Raw genomic sequence first — 13405 nt, 5'->3', positions numbered from 1 at the left:
TGGATGAAGGACCTCAATGTGAGAAAGGAATCCATCAAAATCCTTGAGGAGAACACAGGCAGGAACCTCTTCGACCTCAGCCGCAGCAACATCTACCTAGGAACATCGCCAAAGGCAAGGGAAGCAAGGGCAAAAATGAACTATTGGGATTTTATCAAGATCAAAAGCTTTTGCACAGCAAAGGAAACAGTTAACAAAATCAAAAGACAACTGACAGAATGGGAGAAGATATTTGCAAATGACATATCAGATAAAGGACTAGTGTCCAAAATCTATAAAGAACTTAACAAACTCAACACCCAAAGAACAAATAATCCAATCAAGAAATGGGCAGAGGACATGAACAGACGTTTCTGCAAAGAAGACATCCAGATGGCCAACAGACACATGAAAAAGTGCTCCATATCAGTCGGCATCAGGGAAATACAAATCAAAACCACAATGAGATATCACCTCACACCAGTCAGAATGGCTAAAATCAACAAGTCAGGAAATGACAGATTCTGGTGAGGATGCGGAGAAAGGGGAACCCTCCTACACTGTTGGTTGGGAATGCAAGCTGGTGCAACCACTCTGGAAAACAGCATGGTGGTTCCTCAAAATGTTGTAAATAGAACTGCCCTATGACCCAGCAATTGCACTACTGGGTATTTACCCTAAAGATACAAATGTAGTGATCCAAAGGGGCACGTGCACCTGAATGCTTATAGCAGCAATGTCCACAATAGCCAAACTATGGAAAGAACCTAGATGTCCATCAACAGATGAATGGATCAAGAAGAGGTGGTATATATACACAATGGAATACTATGCAGCCATCAAAAGAAACGAAATCTTGCCATTTGCGACAACATGGATGGAACTAAAGCATATCATGCTTGCGAAATAAGTCAAGTGGAGAAAGACAACTATCATATGATCTCCCTAATATGAGGAGGTGGTGATGCAACATGGGGGCTTAAGTGGGTAGGAGAAGAATAAATGAAACAAGATGGGATTGGGAGGGAGACAAACCATAAGTGACTCTTAATCTCACAAAACAAACTGAGGGTTGCTGGAGGGAGGGGGTTTGGGAGAAGGGGGGTTGTGTTATGGACATTGGGGAGGGTATGTGCTTTTGGGTAAATTGGAAGGGGAGGTGAACCATGAGAGACTATGGACTCTGAAAAACAATCTGAGGGGTTTGAAGTGGCGGGGGGTTGGGAGGTTGGGGTATCAGGTGGTGGGCATTATAGGGGGCACGGCTTGCATGGATCACTGGGTGTGGTGAAAAAATAATGAATACTGTTTTTCTGAAAATAAATAAATTGGAAAAAAAAAAGAAGAAAGTGCATCCTAAAATTGTAAAAAAGAAATATATATACATATATGTGTATATATATGTGTGTGTGTGTATATATATATGTATATATACAAAAAATAAAATTAAATATAATAAAAGAATAGAATGTAAGTGTGAAAATGAACGTTTTTAAAAAGATTTTTAAAAACGAGCTGTAATGCTGATTATGCTGAGTGAAATAAGTCAAGCAGAGAGAGTCAATTATCATATGGTTTCACTTATTTGTGGAGCATAACAAATAGCATGGAGGACAAGGGGCGTTAGAGAGGAGAAGGGAATTTGGGTAAATTGGAAGGGGAGGTGAACCTTGAGAGACTATGGACTCTGAAAAACAATCTGAGGGGTTTGAAGTGGCGGGGGGTGTGGGAGGTTGGGGTACCAGGTGGTGGATATTATAGAGGGCACAGCTTGCATGGAGCACTGGGTGTGGTGAAAAAATAATGAATATTGTTTTTCTGAAAATAAGTAAATTGGAAAAAAAAAAAAAACACTAAAAAAAAAAAAAAAAAGCTGTAAGGGGTGTCTGGTTGGCTCAGTGGGTTAAGCCTCTGCTATCAGCACAGGTTTTGATCTCAGGGTCCTGGGATTGAGCCCTGCATCGACCTCTCTGCTTGGCATGGAGCCTACTTTCTCCCTCTCTCTGCCTGCCTCTCTGCCTACTTGTGATCTCTGTCTGTCAAATAAATAAATAAAGTTCTTAAAAAAAAAAGAGTTGACAAAATAACAAATTGGTTGAACAGGGAAGGAGAAAAAAATTAAAATTGAAAGATAAAAGAATTGTGGGGAAAACCATGAATTCTATATATTGTTTTCACCAAGCACTGGAGTTTTGCAATTTCCTGTAATCTGTAAACCTGGTCTGAGCCAGATGTCCTTGCTGATCTTTCTGAGATCACTGATTCTCCAGTGTATTTGCCCCAGACAGACTGGCGCTGCCTTTGACAAGGGATCAGGCTAAGTAATCTACTCTGATTGCTCCCTGTGGCTTTTTTTCCCTGAAGGCTTTCCTTGCCTCTTTAGAGGATATGAATGAAAATGGAAGCCTCCCAGTCTCCATCCACAGAGACTAAAGAAAAGGGCCCCACTCCTCAGTGTGCCCTCAGATAAAAGTAGTCAATCATTCCCATCTCCCTGGTCTCCATCCACTCTTAGTGCCCACCCAGCCTATGAGAGTGCATTTCTATCCGAGGCATGTAACCCCATTTGGAGTGTCCAAACCCTGAAGATTCCTGTGGTTCACACTCATGCCATTCCTTCCACAGGTGGAAAGGGGGTCTCACAATAGTTCTGCCTTTTGCTGGGCCCCTGCTTGAAGGCGGTGGGTCAGCCATACTGCTTTTCATGGTATATGGCAACCTGACCTGAGAGTCCATTTCTGGGCTCACTGATTGTAGCCAGCTTCCCTGCTCTGATGACTGGGAACGCTGCCACATCCTGGTCTTCTTGTGACTCTGGGGATCCTGAGACCACACTGTGCCACCAAGTATCCTACCCTGTTTCTACCACCTGAGCACCTTTCAGACAGGGATGGCCCCCAATGGAGCAGACTTCTAAAAGTTCTGATTTTAGGCTCTCTGTTATATTGTTTTCCAGTAGCTGGCTGATGAAGTCTCTTTCCCTCCTCAGTTTATCAACCCATAAATCACCTCAGATTCACTTCTCCACATCTCTTACCTTGCAGAAATTGGTCACTTTTCTATTTGTAGAGTTGCAGCTTTTCTTTTCTTAGATCTCCAGTTGAGTTCACATGTATTCAGAATGCTTTGAAAGCTATCTAGCTGAATTCCTTGGGCCAGACAAAAAACTAATGTCTCCTACTCATCCACAATCTTGGACTATCTACAATACAGTAAACTTTAAGCAAAATGTAGTACAGAAAACAATGTTCTTCAACAATATTCATCTTCAAAATCTTTGCTACTTATTTACCATACAGAACTGAACTCCTGCCAGTTAATAGCAATTCACCATTGCCGACCCTGATCCATCCCAAAGTATCCCAAAGTACACACAGAGGATGTGTAAAATATTTATGCTTTAACAGGCTGAGTGGATATTGCAAAACTGCACACAGGAAAAAAGTTCCATTGCTTCATTTCATTGGAGCTAATAATAGGAACTCTTAAATTTTCAATTCCTTTACTGTTCACACACTCTTTCTTTCTGTCTTGTTTCTCAACAGATTTTGCTTAAAGAAAATAAAAAGCAGTATAAGAAAACATACAATGATTACAGAGTTCATTCTCTTGGGCATCTCAGATGACCCACAGCTTCAGGTTGTAATCTTTATCTTTTTATTTATGGCTTATGTACTAAGTGTCACTGGAAACCTAACCAGCATCATCCTCACCTTGATTGTCATCTCAAGACTCCTATGTATACTTCCTGCAGAATTTCTCCTTCTTAGAAATCACATTCACCAGTGTCTCTATCTCAAGATTTTTGGGGGCAATAATTATAAATATCAAGATCATTTCCTATAACGATTGTTTAGCTCAACTATTTTTCTTCTTCTTCATGGGTGTTTCTGCATTTTTTCCTTCTCACTGCCATATCTTTTGATCATTATGTTGCCATCTGCAAATTTCTTCAATACATCACCATCAAGAGCAAAAAAATCTGCACTTTGTTTGTCTTTGGGTCCTGGCTAGGAGGATTTCTTACCATTTCCCCACCACTCACATTCATCCTCCAGCTAGATTTCTGTGCTTCTGATGTAATTGATTATTTCTCTTGTGACTGTTTCCCCATCTTACAACTCTCATGCTCAGATATGTGGCTTTCGGAGATGATTGCCTTTACTACACTTCTGTCACTCTAATCTTCACTTTGGCATTAGTGATTCTCTCCTACCTGTGCATCCTTAGCACCATCCTGAGAATCCCATCTGCTAGTCAGAGGAAAAAGGCTTTCTCCACGTGCTCCTCTCACTTGATTGTCATTTCCATCTCTTATGGGAGCTGTATATTCATGTATGTCAAACCTTCAGCAAAAGAAAGAGCATCACTGACCAAAGGAGTAGCTATTGTCAACACCTCAATTGCCGCCATGTTGAACCCTTTTATTTATACCCTGAGGAATCAGCAAGTAAAACAAGCTTTCAGAAACTTGCTTCATAAAGTACTGCTTTCTAGAAAAAAATGAAAGTATGTATTAACATGAATGGATGTCATTGTAAAGATCCAATAAAGGGAAAATAAAATTTCAAGTTCTAGAGTATCTTCTAATACCCATCTCACAAATACTTGCTATGATGTGCTCATTTCCTTAAGCTTTCTTTTAAACCTAAAGTAACTTTATTGTGTCTTTCTTTCAAACCCTCTATAGGTTCCATTTCCTCATTAATTTGTAAGACTAAATCAGACATCTGTGGCTATAAAGCAATAATCATTTTCCTGATTGTTCCAAATAATATAAATGCTTATTTTTACTGTAAAGACTTGAGTAAACACTCTTTTCATGGATTTATTCTAAAATCCTGTTCCATTACTAGTATCGCATTCCTTTCTTTTTCTTACATTTTCTTTCTTAAAGCTATAAAAAGTATGAAATAAATTATCCAACAATCATATTTTATGCACAAAAACTGCAGTATCTGTCTAGTTCTTCATGCTCAGTTGAGTGTTTATTTACTACTTACAAATTATTTAAAAGTCATACATCTTTTCCTTTCTAGCTATGCTCAAGGCATGTGTTATGTCTTTTTTATGTACTACCCTTGTTTAACTGTATTATTATTATTATTTAAGATTTTAGGGGCTCCTGGGTGACTAGGCTCGATCCCAGTGTCCTGGGATCGAGCCTAGCATCAGACCCTTGCTCAGAAGGAAGCCTGCTTCTCTGCCTGCTGCTCCCTGTGCTTGTGATCTCTTTGTGTCAAATATATAAATAAAAGTTTTAAAAATAATAAAAAATAAAAATAAATATTTTATTTTTTTATTTGAGAAAGAGAGAGAGCATGAACAGGGGGAGAAGAGGGTCTGAGGGAAAGGGATAAGCAGATACCCTGCTGAGTGGAGAGTCTGATGTGGGTCTCAATTCCAGGATCCTGAGATCATCACCTGAACTGAAGTCAGACACTTAACCAATGGAGCCACCAGACTTCCCAAATCTGTATTATTTGTTTAAATATATAACAGATGGAGATGTAAGCAGTCACCATTACACCTATGCCACATGAGTGTTTGATAGGAATTTCATAAATAATAATATCTCTTCTGGGATGCCTGGATGGCTCAGTGGGTTAAAGTCTCTGCCTTTGGTTCAAGTCATAACCCAGGATCCTGGGGTCTAAGGATGCGTCAGGCTCTCTGCTCAGCGGGGAGCCTGCTTCCTCCTCTCTCTCTCTGCCTGCCTCTCTGCCTACTTGTGATCTCTGTCTGTCAAATAAATAAATAAAATCTTTTAAAAAAATAATATATCTTCTCTAGAGAACAATTAACTAGGTATGTCCTAAATAATATTGTGTTTAATCTTCACAGCTATATGGTAACATAGACTGATTATCTCTGTTATAGGTATGCAAAGTGATGCTTGGAAAGGTTGAGTAATTTGCCTTAGATCTTGAGGTATAACAGCCAATGTGGTAACTGGTTTGTAAAACAAAACAGAGACAAAAAGTTGTGTTTATTTCATGCATATTTAAAATTGTAGGAACCTGAAAAAATCTGTAGCTTTTACTTAGGACCTGCACAATTTTATTGGTGTTTTACACTTCTACACATTATATCATTTGGGCATGATTATATTACTATAGTCTAGTCGAGGAAGGTACTAATTCTTAATATTATACTTGGCAAATACATTAAAATTCTAATCAAACAAAACAAGAAGCTTTTCAAGGTCCATTGCTGGTGAGCAACAGAGTGGGAAGGAAAAAATGTATGAAGTATTAGCAGTTTTATAGTACCAAACTTTCTTATGGAAGACAGATTAAAAATATTAAGTAAACAATGGAACCACATATGATAATTCTCTTTCTCTGACTGACTTATTTCACCTAGCATAATACCCTTTAGTTCTATCTATGTCATGCAAATGGTAGGTATTCATTCTTTCTGAAGGCTCTTAACTCTAGGAAACAAATTGTGGGTTGCAGAAGGGAGGGGGATGGGAGGATGGGATAACTGGATGATGGGCATTAAAGTGTGCATGTGATAGATGAGCACTGGTTGTTATACACAAATAATGAATCATTGAATATTACCTCAAAACTAATGATGCGCTACTATATGTTGGCTAATTGAATTTAAATTAAAAACAAGAATGGACTTAGTACTATGTAGTAGATTATCAGTTTTTAAACACTGGCATGGGGAAGTAGCACATTCAGTAGAGATATGCATTAGGAACTAGATGTTTGGTTGTTAATCTCTGAAAAATATTGTCAAGGGAAGCAAACTTTACCTAGTGTGGTTTTTTGCTTGTTGTTGTTGTTGTTGTTGTTGTTGTTTTTCCTGTCTCATTGGATGCTGTCCCCAAGATTCCTTTTCAAATTCAGTACTAATGTATATGATCTTTTATATTTTTTAGTGTATTATGAGCAGTCCTGCTCTAGCAATTTTGATTCACTGAAATATTTCCAGTGATCCAGGAGCAGAGAGAACATATAAAACAATAAGTAGCTTATGCTACATAAAATCTGTGTAGAAACCATACCAGACAGTTTTAAAACATCTTCTGATTTTTTTTTTCCTCTTAGATTCACCTTTGCTGCACCTCAAAGGTTTAAACCATTGGGTTTTCATTTTCACTGTTTCCATGTATTTTTTTTTTATTTCTATGTGCTATCTTTGTTGACCATTTATTGTTTAGTAACACATTATTTAACCTCCATGTATTCCTGTTCTTTCCACTTTTTTGTTTTTGTTTTTCTTGTGGTTGATTTATAGTTTATAGTGTTGTGGTCTAGTTTCACAGCATTGTTGAATGACTTTGATTTTTTAAAAATTTGTTGAGGCTTCTTTTGTGGCCTAACCTGTGATCTATACCAGAGAGTAGTCAGTGTGCACTTGAAAAGAATGTTATTCTGTTGTTTTAGGCTGGAATAATCTGAATAGAACTGCTAAACTCATCTGGTCCATCCAATGTGTCATCAATGCTATTGTTTCCTTGTTGATTTTTTTTTCATATATTTGCTCCTCTCACTCTCTGTATTCAAAGAAATATATATTGTTCATTTATCATGCAAATGGATGTGGAAAGAAAGCTGGGGTAAAAATACTTATATCAGATAAAATAGACTTTAATACCAATACTGTAAAAAGAGGCAAATTGTGCTAATTAATTACACCAGGAACAATCCAACAAGAAAATATAACAATTGTAAGTATTTATGTACCCAACACAGGAGCACCAAATACACAAAGCAGTTAATAACAAACATAAAGGAACGAATCAATAATAATACAATAATAGTAGGCGACTTTCACACCCTATTTACATGAATGGATAAATCATATGGACAGAAACATAAAATTACACCAAAAATAATAAAATACTTAAAAAAAAAAAACAACTCACCAATGAGATCAAAGACCTGTACTCTAAAAACCATAAAACACCGATGAAAGGAATTGAAGATGATACAACCATATGGCAAGGTATTCCATGCTCATGGGCTGGAAGAACAAATATTGTTAAAATGTTCATACTACCCAAAGAAATCTAAACATTTACTGCAATTTCTATCAAAATATTAACATCATGTTTCACAAAACTACACCAAGCAACTCTAAAATGTGTTTTAGATAGGGGTGCCACCAAAATCACAAACCCAAATAACCAAAGCAAGTTGAAAAAGAACAAAATTGGAGTTATCACAATTCTGGACTTCAAGTTATATAACAAAGCTATAAATCAAAACAGTATGGTATTGGCAGGAAAGTAGACACAGATCAATGGAACAGAATAAAAAGTTCAGAAATAAACCCATGATACAATTACTCTTTGACAAAGAACGCAAAAGTAAGCTGTGGGAAGACAGTCTTTTTCACCAATGGAGTTGGAAAAACTGGAAAGCTAAATGCAAAAAAAAGAAACTGGACCATTTTCTTGTATCAAACACAAAAACAAATTCAAAAGGAAACTTCGTGCATTACCGGTGGAAATACAAGTTGATGTAGTTGAAGAAAATATGAGGCTTCCTAAAAACTTACAATAAAGCTACTCTATGATCCATTAATTCCACGACTGAGCATTTACCCAAAGAATATGAAAATAGTAATTAAAAAGATTTGTGTACTCTGATTTTGAAGCATTATTTACAATGGCCGAAATATAGAAGCAGCTCAAGTGTGCATGTACAGAAGGGGACAAAGATCACACTTACCTTGAAGAGCACTGCATAATATACAGAAGTAATGAATCACTCCATTGTACACCTGAAACTGTAGGTAGACTATACTGGATTCAAATTTTTTAAAAATGTACTTAGAGTTAATCTAAGGAAGAAAAAAAAAAAAGAAAAAATTTCAATCAATATTCTTGAAGTTAAGGAAAGACTACAGAATTTCCAAATTAAAGGAAACTAAAACATTATGGTAATTAAATTAACATATAAGTCTAAATTGTATTATTTTCCATTAAAAAAACTTTTAGTCACTGGTGAAACTTAAATAGCATTGGAGAAGTATGTTAATAATCTATGAATGTTAATGCCCTGATACTAATGGCTATATCATGCTTATCTAGTAGAATATTCTTTTTTGTTATTAACACATACTATTATATTGAATAGCAGATGGATCAACAAATGATCCAGGAATAAATGATCTTCATGGTTATTTGTTGGTTTTCTTCTTTATATTTTATATCAAAATATTAAAAATAGCAAAATATTAAGTACTGCCCTACACCTCCAATTTGGGGCATAGTTAATTCACTAGTTAATGAAATCCCACTATTGACTGGGGAAGCAAGTGAATGGTTTCCATTTGGGCTAAACCCTCTTAATGTGTAGAAATGGTCATACTGTCCCAGGGTACTGGAATATCTGAAATTCTTGTTGGCATTAAGTATAGGGTTTAAATTACTTCTAGTTCTCTTTTGGGAGAATATGTTTTGTTGTTAAAGAAATTCAGTTTTGTGCTTAAGGCATTTCATAGTAGTTTTTATTTCCTTCCTTTTTTGTTTGTTTTGGTTGTTGTCTTATTTTTCACATAACTGATATTCCTGATATGAGTCTCGAGGGGGCATTTCTTTTTCTTTTCTTCTTCTTCTTCTTCTTTTTAAATTAATCCCCTGTGTATCCTATGAGTAAAGTAATAAAACTGTTCCTTTTGTTAGTGATAATTTGAAGCAAGAATTCTTTGTTACAAAATTTGGGTTCCTTTCGTATGAAGGATTTCCCCAAATCACTTTTCATTTACAGCATTGTATTTTCATTTAGTATTTTTATAGAGACATTTACCTTATTCTTAATATATAAGAAAAAAGACAGAAAATCAATCTCATCTAACCTGAAAGAGGATTCTAATTATTTGTAATATCTGGGTCATGTCATTTTAATGACCATCGGTGAGAGTGAAAGTTATTAGCAGATTAATATAATTTCCAGAATGCATATATGTTTTTAGAACCTTTCTGCAGAAATGCTTTGGAATTAACTTTCCTCTTAAACTATTGAATGTTTTGTAATATTATTAGAGATGGAATATTCATCATTTACTTTTGACCCCTGTTTCTACCATATTCCCATAAGAGAAAAATTATATCAATGTATTCTAGATATGGTAAGTCACTTATAATTTGCAGTAAATATCTAGATCATAAATGAAAGCATTGCCACAAGTGAAAGTCAGGTAATATCCATTGACTTTTGAACTGTCATTTACTTTTCTATTTTTATGTAGATGTAACAGTCAAAACCTCATGATTAAATGCAACTGCTGAGAAGACTGATGTATTTGAAATGAAGGAAAAATAAAAATTAAGTGAAATGAGATAAAGGAACAATGGGGAAGTACTGCATCAGAACAAAATAATGGCATATATCTGAATATTTCAATCATAGAAATAGAATAACTGTCATTACTTCCATATTTCACAAATTTTTAAGTGTATTAATGAGCTAAGAATTTTTGAAGAGCAAATTACATATAGATATTGGTATTAATTTTCTGGATGTAATGAGAAATTTTTCAATGATTTTTAAGCTATACATAGAAAATACACTTAAGGTCAAGCTTTTTTTCTATTTAGACATGAAAGAGAATTTACCTCATTCAGAAATAATCAGCTAAAATTTAAATGATCTTTCAAGTTCAAATAGGGAAAAAGAAAAAGTTTAGTAGTGTTCTTATCATAACTGTCACAGCAGCAATCAGTTAGATTGACCTAGGCTAATACAGTTTTAAGTATCATCTATCCTGTTAAATTGGATCAATTTTTTAAACTTCTTTACATTTCTGACTACATTTTCTTTTTTTTTTTCTGCCAGTAGCTTTTGTAAAAATCCTCTTTTTTCCAATTCTGAAGTTGTCTTCCTATCTCTATTTAATAGTACTCAGGTCTAAAATGAGGAATCAGTCAAGAGAGATCGAATTCATTCTCCTAGGATTGACTGATGACCCACAATTGCAAATTGTGATTTTTATATTTTTCTTTCTAAACTATGTGTTCAGTGTGCTGGGGAACTTAACCATCATCTTTCTTACCTTGCTAGATCCCCGCCTCAAGACTCCCATGTACTTTTTCCTCCGAAATTTCTCCTTCTTGGAAGCTTCATTGACAACAGTCTGTATTCCCAGATACCTGATAAGCATCATGACTAAAAACAAAATAATATCCTACAATAGTTGTGCATCTCAGTTATTCTTTTTCCTCTTATTAGAAATTACAGAATTTTACCTACTGGCTGCCATGTCTTTTGACCGGTATGTAGCAATCTGCAAACCTCTACATTACCCCATCATTATGAACAACAAAGTGTGTTACCAACTTCTATTCAGTTCATGGACAGTTGGCTTTCTGCTTTCGTTTCCACCATTGGCTTCAGGACTGACACTGGATTTTTGTGCTTCCAAAGTAATTGATCACTTCATGTGTGACACTTCCCCTGTGCTGCAGCTTTCCTGCACTGACACTCATTTACTGGAATTACTTTCATTTGCCTTATCTCTTATAAATCTCCTAGTCACTTTGCTGTTACTGGTTCTTTCTTACACATATATTATCAAGACCATTCTAAAAATCCCCTCTGCTCAGAAAAGAACAAAGGCTTTTTCTACTTGTTCTTCTCATATGATTGTAGTCTCCCTTACTTATGGTAGCTGTATCTTTAATTACATAAAGCCAACAGCAAAGGAAAGGGTGACTTTATCCAAAGGTGTAAGTGTTATTTATACCTCAGTTGCCCCTTTATTAAACCCTTTCATTTATACTCTCAGAAACCAGCAAGTGAAACAAGCTTTCAAGGACATACTCCAAAAGATTTTCTCCTTTTTCAAAAAATGAAGAGGAAATTTAATTTTAAAACCTTGAAAAAGAAAGTAAATAAACATTTTGACTCATCTTATAAGTTTACTTATTCTGTTCTTCAATTAGTTCACCTCATAATATTTTTTCACCTCACAACATTTTAACCAAACATTTCAGCACAGTGCATCTTTTCCTTCCTACTTCTCTTTATGATTAGATGCATTCCTTTCTGTGCTATAGTAGAGTATTGTCTTGAGTTATCAATGATGATTTGACAAATGTGAAATTTCTTTTATTCTACGAAACATGGTACTGACTTCCTCAAAAAATGATTTTAAATAGATATTTATCATTAGAATTTTAAAGAATAATACAGACATCAATATAACAATATACACTACTGGAACTCTAAGAAGTTCTTCAAATGTGACTTTCCTGTTTCAACACGGAAAGAAAAAAAGGCAGGCTTCAAGTCATAAAAATCTCATATGTTCTAAAATGTAGCAGGATGTTATCTGGTAGGTTTAGAGACCTGAAAATGTGAAATGACTAAGAATCACACACATGATTTGTTAATCACACACACAAGTCAATGTTCTCACTCTTAAAATGCCTTTTCAGTTTACCTGGAGTACAATATAGAAACATGGATAGTAGGTGATTCTAATGTAGGTGGCACTTTTAGAGTTTTCTTTTTTAATATAAAAACCTATGCAAGCATATTTTTACCTTATAAAGACACTATGTTAAATGTGTTGAGGATGGGTTTTTGGAATTGGCATCTAGAAGGCAAGTTGGAAGGCTTATATTTTAAACTAAATGGGTTGAGTGTTGAAATGTAATAATGTCAATGAATCTGAAGCTCCAGTAAATGGTTCCAGAGATATTTGGGAAAAAAAAAGAAAATTAAAGAAAAGAAAAGTAAAGAAAAGAAAGGAATGGTTGGACATTTGGTCATATGGGATCACTAAAAAAATATTTAAAAAATGATTTGGGTCTCCTTTCACCTTCCCTTCTGCCCACTCCTGCACGTACTCACTCATACGTAAAATGCTTTTAAAGAAGTGAGGATTACCGGTATCCTGTCAGATAAAAAAATAAAAATAAAAATGGATGTGCAAAGAAATCCATGAATTATAATGTGTTCTGTATTGAATATAATGTGCCATCAGAGAAATATGAGTGAAAAAAAGTACTTAATACTGTAATCCTATCCATGTGGCCCTGAGAAGAAAACAATTTAAGCTCAGGTTTGTGTTCTGATTTGTTTTACTATTTTAAGCCAACACTGTTTTTTGTTTTTAAAGATTTTATTTATTTGAGAGAGAGAGACTGAGAGAGCTGCAGAAGGAAAAGGATGAGAAGGCTCCTGTGGGGTTAGATCCTGGAGCCAAAGGCAGACATTTAACTGCTGAGCCACCCAGACACCCCTTAAGCCAACATTGTTAACCATCTTCCTTTCTAAGGCAATTATAAGGGAATAAGTTCATGTTATTATATTCAGGGCCCTCAAAGCTTTCCAATAAGCACTTTAAAAATTATTTGACCCTTATTAGATTTGGTTTTTATTTTTCTCAATCTTTGGGTTGTCATTTCAGTTTGTTTTTTTTTTAATTTCTTTTTCTTTTTTTTTTTTTTTAGTTT

General features: G+C 35.2%; 1 protein-coding gene and 1 pseudogene across 1 annotated transcript; both read left to right on the top strand.

The window, feature by feature from the left end:
- The first annotated feature begins 3567 nt into the window (after positions 1–3567).
- On the top strand, positions 3568–4486 carry LOC122891008 (annotated as a pseudogene).
- A 6372-nt stretch (positions 4487–10858) lies between these two features.
- On the top strand, positions 10859–12017 carry LOC122891524 (olfactory receptor 6C6-like). The gene is made up of 2 exons (XM_044227243.1): positions 10859–11773; positions 11991–12017. The coding sequence occupies exons 1-2, from the start codon at positions 10859–10861 to the stop codon at positions 12015–12017; spliced, it is 942 nt and encodes a 313-aa protein (XP_044083178.1).
- The last annotated feature ends 1388 nt before the right edge of the window (positions 12018–13405 follow it).

Source organism: Neovison vison, chromosome 12, assembly GCF_020171115.1.
Source record: "Neovison vison isolate M4711 chromosome 12, ASM_NN_V1, whole genome shotgun sequence".
NCBI classification, from domain to species: Eukaryota; Metazoa; Chordata; class Mammalia; order Carnivora; family Mustelidae; genus Neogale; species Neogale vison.
This window is presented reverse-complemented; position numbering and strand designations above follow the sequence as displayed.

Excerpts from the sequence above, each read along its gene's own strand:
- LOC122891524 (XM_044227243.1), top strand. The coding sequence starts at position 10,859 with ATGAGGAATCAGTCAAGAGAGATCGAATTCATTCTCCTAGGATTGACT. Across the intron at positions 11,774-11,990 it reads TCAAGGACATACTCCAAAAG|CTGTGCTATAGTAGAGTATT; the intron begins ATTTTCTCCTTT and ends ATGCATTCCTTT.